This window comes from Phyllobates terribilis, unplaced genomic scaffold (genome assembly GCF_046119375.1).
Source record: "Phyllobates terribilis strain yellow unplaced genomic scaffold, ASM4611937v1 Scaffold_4__5_contigs__length_816908805, whole genome shotgun sequence".
NCBI classification, from domain to species: Eukaryota; Metazoa; Chordata; class Amphibia; order Anura; family Dendrobatidae; genus Phyllobates; species Phyllobates terribilis.
Window position 1 is genome coordinate 234645739 of NW_027362764.1, and position 12258 is coordinate 234657996.

Below are 12258 nucleotides of genomic sequence, written 5' to 3' on the forward strand. Positions count from 1 at the left end.
TACCTATAGCCTGTGAGATCTGCCCTTTCCTGATATCTTGGATGCTTTCCTCCCTTTTTTACCCACTCAGATTTGGCGTGTAGATCCCCCCCCCCCCCCTTACTGCTGACATCTCTAAGGCTACATTCACATCTGTTTTACTTTTCATAGCCATCATAAATACTCCACTCTTCTCCCATGAATGATCTATTTTGCCTTAATATCTGTTTGTTTTTTTTTTACAACTGACGGAGGAAAACGGTCTGACCAATTTTTTTTCCATTGACACTTGGCAGTGGATCAGTTAAAAACAAACTCCTGTTGACTTAAATGGCCGACTCTGAGCCACTAAAACTGAGATTGTATGGCATGCACTGAGTTTAACGGACACACTGGTCTGTTAAAAAAAAAAAAAAAAATTGTATGAATGGTTCCATTTTAAAGCGTTTGGCCACTACTTTTTATTGATGGTGTTTCCTTAGGATGGGTCATCAGTATTTGATTGGCTCACCCCCACCAATCAAATATTGTGGGTTACCAGCTTCTGGAAGTTCTTGAATGCTGCCGACACATAGCAGCTCTCTGATTTCTAGAATGGTTATTTCTATATGTATGGGTGTGGTTGTGCAGTACACGGTCACTATAGAAATGACGGAGCTGCTGTATTTCGGCATCATTCTAGAATTTCCAGCTGTTTCTGATAATAGCTAATCGACCACGGTCCCCGGTGTTGCACCCCCTCCAAACAGATATTGATGGCCTATTCAGACGATAGACCATCAATAAAACCTCTTTAACTCTGTTTTAAAAGTGGACCACACATAGATGAAAAAAACAAATGTGTCAATGTAGTCCTACAAGGAGTGGGAGAATAGAGAAATAAATGTTATAATCTCGGCTTCTTAATCTGCAGCCAGCAATAGAAAGTGTAACACAGATGCTGTAGAAGGTAAATCGTGCTAGGTTTTTAATTAATACTAATTGCAAAAAATAAAATAAAAAATTTAACCAAAAATACGTAAAGGAAAAAAAAATGCCTTCTGAAGATGTCCATATCCTTTCAATGTATGACAGCAATGATTTTTTTTCTGTGATCAAAAAAAAACTTCATTTTTGCTGGCTTTGCTTATAACTGCAAACAAATCCGAATTAATGGAAAAGTGATCAAAACCCTTACTGTGGACTTAATATTTTTAAGTGGCTATGTGATTAAGTTCCTTACATTAAGTTTGCAACTTTAGTTGCAATCAAAATCCTTTAAATTCCCCTTACAAGTCCTTGAAGATTCTGGAATGGCTATCAGTCACTTGACTTGAACCATAGAAAACCTTTGATGGGATTTGTAGAAGGCCTTTTCAGCACGCAATTTCAGGGAAGAAGTGAAGGCCATTACAGACCAGGAATGAGCAAAGAGTCTTCAGGAATGCTGCAAAAGGCTTGTCTTTGGCTATGCACCACATTTGGAGGCGGTCATTACACCCAAAAGGGTGCTTGACATGAAGGGGGTGGAATCATTCCGAGATTGCAGTAGCCATTAATCCTAGAGGTGTGTACATTAGACACTGTTAGGACTTAACATGCAGCAGTGAGTGGCTGAAAATTTCCTAAGGTGTGGACAACCCCAATAAATAAAAAATCTTTACAAGTTTGGTATTGCCAGGTCACTTTACATTATAAAAACAGAATACAGTGGGGCCGATATATCAAAGCTTTTACACCAGAATTCTGGTGTAAAAACCTTTGAAAAGTTTTGGCGCAACTCGAAGCTACTCTAAAATTTAGCGACTTTTGGTGTTTTGCTATTTTCAGCCAGCTTTGCCAAAGAGGGCAAAGCTGAGGCAGTTGCGGCGCATGGCGACCGCCGCTCGTCAAATTCATGACTAGCGGCGCTATTCGCTACACCACAAATCTTACTCCAGCAGGGACTAGAGTAAGATTTGCAGCAAAGCTAGTTACAGCTTTTGCAAGAGTGGGAGTCAAAAAAATCCGCACAGAAAAAGGCCCGTTCAGAGAGGAATTAAAAGTGACATCTTATGCTGAATCCAATTGTTAGATTACCGGTACTTGTATTGGGCTGCTTACATTCTTCTTGTTCCACTGCTTTATCACAAACAGCAGAAAGTTTGTAAATTTTGCTAATAAATCTAATTTGCAATGGTGGGATGAATAAGTGTCTACAGCTGTAGCGATCGGTTACATGGATGGTGGTTTCCTATTCTCAACTAACAAAATACAGGGTTAAAATGAAAATATTGGCGAGGATGAGAAAACGCCCTAAGAAATGATTATCATTTGTTTCTTAATATTTTGCTATTTTAAGTTAAAGCAAGATAATGAAATGGTAAAGACTGTGGATGATGAAATGAAGCCCCCCAACAGCTACAAGAGCCCTCCTGCCATGCTTCCTAAGGTAGTTTTTAGACATTACAAAGATTTGTGTTTTTTAATTATTGGATATTAAAGGATTGATACACAAATTAAACGTTTTAATAAATCACGTACTTCTGATGATTTTACCCTTCTGCTTATTATAGAATTCATATATTTACAGTTGATCGCCCCTTTTACATTATATCATCTCTTGGGACATTCTTGAATTGACCATTTTAAGGACCCTCTTAACATTTTTCATTGTTTTATTCTTTTATACTTAAGACACATTGATAAATCTCCCTAACATGTCTTTTTTTTCTCTGTAGACCCCAAAAACTCCTTTGGGAACTCCATTTGAATCTGAGCTGACACATCTTTCAAATAAAAATTCAATATTAGAAGAACTTGTAACCGAACTAAACGAGGAGCGAATGACCAGGAATGAAGAAATCATCAGACTTAAGGTACGTCACTTATATGTAAGAAGCACAAGATCATATCCTGAACATGACAACCCCTTTTAACTTTTTAACTTATAAGACCAGGGCTGTGGAGTCTGTAAGCCAAACCTCCAACTCCTCAATTTCCCTGACTCCCGACTCCACAGCCTGTACCCAATTTATTATATATTTTAATATAGGGAAAATATATATTTTTGTACCGTGTTAGCCAGTAGATAGAAAAATATTTAGATTTGAGAGTCCTCAGAGGTTGATACCTTTTAATGGCTAACTGAAAAGATGGTAACAAGTTGCAAGCTTTCGAGACTGCTCAGGCCTCTTCATCAGGCATAGTATAACACAAAATTTGAAGAGTCGCATATTTTTACTCAATAGGACACAGAAATAATGCAATAGATGAGGCAGGTGATGTAAAGCAGAGCTATTACTATGGGAGAGAGTTAAACAGTTCTGGCTGTAAATATTTTAGCAGTTCATAGATGAGGAGTGTGAAAGTTTTATTGTCCTGTGGCTGAAGTCTGGTCCAGGGTTGTGATGACCCCGCAGTTCTGAGGACCACATTCCTTAGTTGATGTAGAACGACATAAATCCATGCGACACATTCATTCCTGCTCTGAAGGTGTCAAAGGTTACCATGAGTTTGTATTCCCAAACTTTTCTGACTCTGAGATTTGAAATTACTTTTTAATATCAATAATTTAATGTCTGTGATCAGGGAAACAAAAATGCTTAGCCACAGGTAGATTTATTCTTTTTTCTTTCAAGGAATGTGGTCCTCAAAACTGCGGGGTCATCACAGCCCTAGACCAGACCCTCAGTCACAGGACAATGAAACTTTCACACGCCTTATCTATGAACTTCAAAAATATTTACAGCCAGAACTGTCCTATTGTGTATAAATATGTGACTCTTCAGATTTTGTGTTTTACTAGCCTGATGAAGAGACCTGAGTAGTCTCGACAGCTTGCAACTTGTTACCATCTTTTCAGTTGGCCATTAAAAGGTATCAACTACTGAGGACTCTCAAATCTAAATCTTTTTATATATTTTAGGAATCTGAGTTGGTCCATTTTATACCGACTCCAACTAAACCAAAACGGACACCAACTCCGACTCCACAGCCCTGATAAGTATGATGGGTTCTCCTCCTTCCCTTATTAGTATAATCTTCCTTACAGACTGATCAGCTTCTCCTGTCCACAGTATGATTTATAAAGGAGCAAGTGGCCAAACATGTCCATCAGTCTACTCCAATTGAAACTCGCTGGCCCCAATTCATCAAGATTGGCGATGTTCAAGACAGCCTTGATTAAGTGGCATGCTGAAGTCAGACGATCATGATCCATTAAGAGGCACATGCCTCTTAATGAATCAGGAGGGGTCTGACAGGTTAGTTGCACCTTGTCACTATTCTTACTCAAGTCTGGGACTTTAGTAAGATTTCTGGCATAAAAATAGGCCATAGCTAGTCATGGATTAGACCAGCTGTGGTGTGACTCCTCCACAGTTCCGCTCATTTTGGTGGAGCTGGGCAAAACTGAAAAAGCCAAAAGCGGCAAGATTTTTGTACAGCTGAGTTGCACAAAAATTTTGCGTGTGTTTTTTTTTTTTTTTTTTTTTTCTTCTCAAAGCTTTTAATGCCAGAATCCTGGAGTAAAATCTTTGATGAATCAAGGCCTCTGTGTATGGGAAACCTAGATAAGTTCCACAAAATCATGTTCCCAACACACCTGTTAAGGTAATAAGTAGTAGTAATAAGTAGTGGTAATAAGTGCTCGTTACATGAGTTTGCCGAGGGTGCTCGGGTATGCACAGAATATCGCGGGGGCTTGAGTGACATGTTCGAGTCTCCGAGGCCGCATGTTTCGCAGCCACAAAACATGTGGGTATTGCGAAATTGCCCATGTTTGTCAGGCGGTCCCTACATGTTTGTGGCTATCACCTGCGAAACATGCGGCCCCGGGGACTCGAACATGTCGCAATACTCGGTGCATACCCGAGTACCCTAGTCAAAACTGGAGTAACGAACATTTGCGCTCATCACTAGTAATAAGGATTCAGGGTTTTCCCACGGACAGCACATTGACACTTTTATATTGTGGGCTATTTTATATTGTGGGCTATTCACATGTTAGTTTTATTTTTGCTGATCTAAACGTTCGGCTGTTCTGCAAGTGCATTGGTCAGTGAAAAATGGATGGCAATTGTATGCTGTACTTTTTTCACTGGATGGTTGCTAGAAGCTTTCATGCAATTTAGCTATATTTTTTTTTCTTTTCTGTTGCGAATTCGAAAAACAAATGACAAACAGAAAATCAAAACAGTACACTGCTGAAAAAAAAAATGGGTCAATTGCTGCAACTATGAAACAAATCACTGACATATGAATAAGGTGAACAACTCCTTTAACTGTAGTGTTACCGTCTGTATCTTCTTATTCCTCTTACAGACTCAATTGTGCGAAACAGAAAATTTGCGTCTTGAAATCCAGAATCTGCAGGGACAATGCAAGGATTTACAGCTTCAACTGGAGAATAGCAAGAGACGAGACACTATTGTGTAAGTACTTCTTTACCTATGTTTGTGGCTGGAATACTGGATTGACATGTTAATTTTCTGTGTGCTGGAGTTGTGTATTTTGTTCAAATTGTGATACTATTTTTATTTTCTGGGGGTTTTTTTTAGGTTTTACTAATTTTACACGATTAAAAATTAAACTTATTTTTTCTTCATATTTTTTTACTTATTTTCTTCTGTCCCATTCATTACAGCACAATGTAAGCTATATAGCTCAGCAAGCACTAGCAAGTGACAGCTGGACCAAAGCCCGCACCATCACAGTGCCATAGTATTACAGTGGTTTATGAGAATGACTTGCTCACATTACAGTGTAGGGTGGGAAAGTTTAATTATTCATTTTTCTCTACAGAAAATATGCATACATACAGAAAATATTTTCTCCCTTTAAAGTGACTCTGTCAGCAAGGAATGACTGTTCAAACCAAGTACAGACGCTCGGTTCAACGTGGCATGATCAATCATTTATATACCCCGTACCACCTGCTTGTTGTCCCTCTATCTACATTCTCCCCCTTATTTGATTGACCGCTCCTGCTTCATAGATCCGAAAAGGGCGGAGATAGATGGAAAGCAAGCAAGTGGGACGGTGTATATAAATGATTGGCCCTGAAGTGAAGCACCGAGCGCCTGTACTTGGTTTGAACAGTCATTCTGTGCTGACAGAGTTCCTTTAATGTCCATTATTAATTAATGATAAAATCCTAAAACGTCTTTTTTTCCCTCCCTGATCCCTAGTAATGAAGATAAAAAATCTGACATGATAGACCTTAAGAAAGAGATTGAAAAGGAAGTTTCTGAACGAATGGAGAAGGTATTTAGTATGTCTTTACTATTCGTGTATATTAGCTCAATCATTTATTTGAAAAAAAGAAAAAAAAAGTTATGCAATTTTCTAATCTACTTTTCAAGACATTACCCGGTTACTGACCACCTGCTCCTTACTTATGGCTTGTGGTGCAGGTCTCTAGTCTGAAACAAAGTCTAAAAACATTTTTAATAAAATGTCATTTAATATAAAACACATTTTAGAGGTTACTTATTAAAGAAAAAAACTGCACACATTGGGTATCCACTTGACCATCATAATCTCAAGGAGTCGTCAGGTTATTTGGTGTGAAACTTGTGCAGTATTGCGAAAGAAAACAATTCTCAAAATATTTTATCAAAATTTATGTTGCAAAAAAGGAAATAAATTACACTGTCATTTATATGAACTCCCAAAAAATGCTAAAACTAGTACAATTCTCTTACATGAAACAAAGCCTCATACACTGTGTTATATTAAAGAAGCGAGACGTTATGGCTGCAGAGAGGCAAGAAAAAAGTACGGTCTTTTGCCATAAATGTGTTATTTTTACCTGGTCTAAATGCGGCTGTTCTCATAAATCGTACATTTTTTTGTTCCTGAACCTCTCCGTTCCCTTCTTCCCTGTATGTAAGTCATGGCGCTGTCCTTTTCATGAAGACTTCCGAAGAGAAGAGTGGACGACCACAACCAATTAGCTAACATGTCTAGACTTAAATATAGGAAAGAGGGAGCCATATCGCAGGTACAAGAAGGTACAGGAAATGAACAGCCGCATGCTATACCAGATAAAACAATTACACATTCATTACAAGTGACAAGCCCTGTTTAAAAGGTTATTCCCCTCTCATGTTTTTAACTGAGACGGGTATATGTGTGTCTATGCACTGGGTACAAGTGGTCTGGACTTGGGAAACAACCAGACCAGCTGCACTATACTGTTTATATTAATTCCCATTGAAGTGAATGAGAGTCACAAGTTAATTTTTCAGATCATCCTTACATCTGCCTGTGTGTTCATTTGATATAAATGATTGCGTTCTCTTTGTGTTTTCACATTTTTTGTAATCTAATCATTTACTTTCAATAGGGCAAAACTGTTGAGCAACTTCTGAAGGTGCAGAATGAGTGAGTTAGATGATCGTCCTTATTCTTTGGGGGGGGGGGGGGGTAGAATATATATGCTGTATATATTTCTAAAGGTACTATTGACATGAAATTCTCACCAGATGACAGTAACAACCCATCCAATCCACACAGGAAAAGAAATCATCAACTCACCTACTTGATGATGAGTGTATAGGGCATTCTGACATTATTTTACGGCAGTAATAGCATTGCAAGCTGCACTATACTCCCTGTTAGGAGCAGCACGGTGGCTCGGTAATTAGCACTGTTGCTTTGCAGCGCGGGGTTCAAATCCCACCAAGGACAACATCTGCAAGGAGTTTGTATGTTCTCCCCATGGCTCTGTGGGTTTCCTCGCACACTCCAACAACATACTGATAGGGAATTTAGATTGTGAGCCTCAATAGGAACAGATGTTGTCTGTAAGGCGCTGTGGAATTAATGGTGCTATATAATAAATAAATAAAAAGTAGCGTTGTACAAATCCCTTGATGGAGGTTTACTGATGTGAGTGGAGCTTTGTGTGTAGGTAATAGGTGTAAATAGGAAAAAGACGCATGTGAAGAATAGATCTGTTTTTTTTTTTTGTTTTTTTTTTAACAATTTAACTCTCAAGTAAAAAGTGTGGATGTGTAACAGAATTTAGTAACCACATTTTTTAAGATCCGATGGTCGAAGTCAGGTTAACTCCTTCTATGACATGAAAATAAAAAATGTAAGTTATTTATCCGAAGCATAATGTTGCATGTTATACTGGCAGCTGTTTGGTTTCATAGCCCTTCTGAACAAGTATATATTTCTGCTTCTGCTGTTTGTAGGTTAGAAGAGGTAAGGACTATGTTGAGAAGAAAAGAGCAGTCCATGACCGAGATGAACAAGGAGATAGAGCGGACACGAGCTTTAGAGCTGAAAGCCTTCCAGGAGAAAGAAGAAATCCGTTCACTATTAGAAGCAAAAAATGAGGAGACTGAGAAGAAGTTACAGGTAATTGACAAGAATAATTTGTAGTGTTACATATATAGTAGAAGTTCCAGGCATTTATGAGAACAGGTAGTCACAGAAAACGATACAAAATGTATTCACAAGGAGAAAAAACTTGAGAGGCCTGATCTGTCTGCGGCTGCCCTTTTTATTTAAGAAGACAGTGGTTAGCCGTCGACATAAAATTTTATTAAATGTCATTTTTTAAAACGAAAAACGCCTATAACAGTGCCTATTTACAATGTGGAGAATCCTACATGCTAGGAAAAGTCGTGTCCGAACATCCGGTGGATGAGATTCTGGCATGCTGAATGGGATCCCACAACCCTGCACAGCAGCCCCCACTGTCAAAAGCTCGAGATCTTGCGTGTAATTGGGTGATCTTTTGTTTTTAACTATAACTAAAACAGTGCTGTTGCATTATTTTCAAAGTAGCTACCAATCACTGATGGCTGTAATTATGTTATGGATTGGTAACTGCTTTGTAAATTATGCAACAGCGATGTTTTAGTTTAAAGTGTGAGATCTTGCACTTTGACAATGAGTGTGGCTGTGCTTGGTTGTAGGATCACACTCAGTATGCCGGGATCCTGCAACCTGGAAGCTAGGATCTGATTTTTACTAGAAATTTTGCATCCTTTCCACAGTAATTGGGGACAGTTATGGGCATCTTTTCATATTTAGTGTCATCTGTATGCGGCCGTCCACTACTTTCTTGAGTAAGAAGAGCCACAAACAGATTAAAATAAATAAGTTAATACTGTGTTAATACTCAGTTGAAGTGTATCTACGATAAAAATTACAGACCTCTCCATTCTTTGTAGCTGGGAAAACGTGCAAAATTGGCAGTGTATCAAATACTTATTTTCCCTACTCTTGGATCATTATTCACATTTCCTGCTGCCTTTTGTTAAGTGTGCAGGCCAATTCAAATTGGGGTCTTTTTGGGGGGGGGGGGGGTATCTATTTCACCACATTAGGATACTTTTTGATAATATTGTTATATTTTGTATATATATTGTAGATATAGTCTTTTTACTAGAAATGTATCTCTGCATACTTATGAAATTCTGCATTTTTTTGTGTATTCTAAAAATATGTTCTATTTTATACATTTCTGAAAATTGCTTTTGAGCAGGAGTCAGAATTATTGAGGAAGCAGATTGCATCCCTAGTAGAAGAAAATGGGAAACTCCTTGGACACCAGAATCCACAACAGAAAATCCAGTATCTTGTGAAGCTTAAGAAGGAGAACAACAAACTTGTGGAGGTATGAAGTATTGAAGTCCACAACTAAAATGGCAAAAATCTCAAACCATGAGGTTCTAGTCAGGAGATTTAGGGTTACTAAACTAGTTACATTGCAGGATAGGGTAGTAATAGACAAGTTTCTTCCTGGCTGCAATTGGCTATTCCATTGCTGAGAAAAGAATCACCATGGACTTTTTATATAAATGATGCAGCAAAACTTGTGTTATACTGCCCTCCCCAGAAAAGTAATTAGTTTAGTGACCCTGATTAAAGGAAACTGTCACGAGCTTTAGGCCGATTTCACACATGTGAAGCATGGCAGGAGTACGGACCATGATGCATAGATCAGCCATCACAAAATTGGTGAAAAATGAAACAGAATAATAATTTTATTTACATGTTTATTATTTTTCTTTTTTTTAGGAAGTAAACCGTCTACAAACAGAAAATCTTAAATTCAAAGAACACAGTACAGACAATTCTTGAAAGGAGATATTTTAGAAGGTGAACAGGAGCACATCTTCCTCTACAATCACCAGGCCGGTCCTGTAGTTCAGCATTAAATGGTCCTGCTCTGCTTTCGACCAGATGAAAATTATATCAATGTTTTTATAATTGTGTAACGTCATTTAGAATTGGATTGTACAAACTCAAACATTCTAAGCTTAATGGAACATTTCAATTGTTTTTCCAGGTTTCATTTTCTTACTCCACAGTCATGTCGCTCTAAAAATAAGACAATGACCCTTACCTACCCCTTTGCTCCTCCAGTGATGCCACTGACCTCAGTCATTGTGGACACAGCATGTGACATCTGTAGCCACTCAATGGACTCTGGAGTCATGCCAGTGCAGATGGCACAAGAATGCTGAGCTCAGTGATTGACTGCAGCTGTTACATGTTGTAGTTATCACATCAACAAAGACTCGAAGCAGCGCTGAAGCGACTGCGTTTAAGACTAGAGATGGGCGAACCCAAAAGGAAATGTTCATACCAGACAATCACTGTTTGTGTCTGAACGCTGAACCTGGACTTCCTCCTGAAGTTTGGTATAAGGAGAGAGAGATTTTTTTTTTCTTCTCTTACAAGTTCGGGTCGCCATTATTTTCAATGCGGTTCGGGTTCTGGTGGAAGTTTGGGTACTGTTCTGGTACCCGAACTTTCTCAAAAGTTCGGGTCAGGTTCCAGAACCCAAACTTTCACCAGTCCGCCAATCCCTATTTAAGACACATTTTCTTATTTTTAGATAGAGCAAGCCTGTGAAGAAAACTTTGAGAACCTCTTTAAGTAAATCTCCTACTAGAGTTGAGCGAAAAAAAAGGATTCATAGGACAATGGGCCAGCGGCCACGCTGTTAGTTCATGGCTCGCAGACCAAAGCTGTGCAAACCTCCCACAATCTGCAGTATCCCTGGCACCTCTTCTAATTAGTAGAAACCTGCAACATCATGCATGTGTTACACTGCAACATAAGGACTAAAGACTCTTCAGTTATTAAGAGGTATAAAATATGTTCTTTAAAGGTGTCTTTGTTCCATTATGGAAAGTTTGAAAATACTTATTATTTTGAATAGCAGATTAGTATTACTCTACATGTAAATGAAATATTAACCTACATCTCCTCCCCCACCCCAAGATTAAACATGGCAGCTCTATCTGATACAATGTAGAAATGTAAATATGTATTGTGTGTCGTCTTCTCTGTAGAATATAAATGTTTATACATTTTTTTTTTTTGTTTGTTTTTTTGAGAGATCACATTTTTGAGGGGGTCGGGACAATTAATTACATTTTGGGTTTAAGATATAATTATCATCATTTAAATAATAAATCAATGGGATTTTCTCATGATAAAATTATAATCCTGTATGACAAATAAAATTGGACTCTTAAACTTTGTTCTTTGTCGGAATTGATTCCAACATGTAAGTTTGCATCACCAACATGGTTTGCATCATCTTTCTGTAATGAATGGCAAATCTTAGGTATATTTGCTCAATTCACACTGCATTTTTCAGTAAAACATTTTTGGAAATGTGCACACGCCATGCCAGCAAATGTTTGTTGTATCATGGGCTCCTGAGAATGCACCATAGAATATACGGAAGTCATGAACGGCACAGGCTTCAGATGTGTCCTAGTAGATGACAGTGTGGATTCTCTTAGATGATGGCATTCAAGAGAAAAAAAAAGTGTTCTAAAACTTTGCAGAACATGGGTTGGCGCAAACATTGAATATCCTGTAACTGAATTGCAATCTTAAAAGTGCAAACTGCCTCACATGATCACATTGTTAGGAGGTGATGACTGTATTTTTTTACAAAGTGAGAGAAACAGGCAGGTCTAAGGCTAGGTTCACACTTATACAGTGCTCTACATCAGGGTTTCCATTAGAATCCCAAAAAATGTGTACTCCGACAGGAATTCTTACAGAGCCTTGATGGAGCTGTTCACTTGAATTGAGCAGATGGAGTCGCTGTGGACACTGTCTGGACTCCCACCTGCAGTACTTGTATTTTTCAGAAATACACATAGACGTGGTTAACATCATTTTTGTGAATTTCTGAAAAAGACCAAAATTGCCAGTAGGGAGGCCAGACAGCATTCATAGTGACTCCATCGGCTCAATTCAAGTTAATGGCTCTGTCGAAATCCCCGAAAACTGTATTCTGATGGAGCCCTTCACTTGAACAATGATGAC

At 38.3% G+C, this 12258-nt stretch overlaps 1 protein-coding gene across 2 annotated transcripts in view; it reads left to right on the forward strand.

The window, feature by feature from the left end:
• The window catches only part of KIF15 (kinesin family member 15), a 91840-nt gene extending 80385 nt beyond the window's left edge, over positions 1 to 11455 (forward strand). The window contains exons 28-35 of one of the 2 annotated variants that reach the window (XM_073678149.1): positions 2300 to 2389; positions 2679 to 2816; positions 5263 to 5372; positions 6129 to 6199; positions 7287 to 7326; positions 8145 to 8310; positions 9446 to 9577; positions 9982 to 11455. In XM_073678149.1, the coding sequence (XP_073534250.1) occupies positions 2300 to 2389; positions 2679 to 2816; positions 5263 to 5372; positions 6129 to 6199; positions 7287 to 7326; positions 8145 to 8310; positions 9446 to 9577; positions 9982 to 10044 (810 nt within the window). In that variant the 3' untranslated portion in view covers positions 10045 to 11455. Of the gene's footprint in view, positions 1 to 2299; positions 2390 to 2678; positions 2817 to 5262; positions 5373 to 6128; positions 6205 to 7286; positions 7327 to 8144; positions 8311 to 9445; positions 9578 to 9981 lie in introns of both variants that reach the window. The other variant, XM_073678148.1, reaches the window with a different exon arrangement.
• Positions 11456 to 12258: the final 803 nt, after the last annotated feature.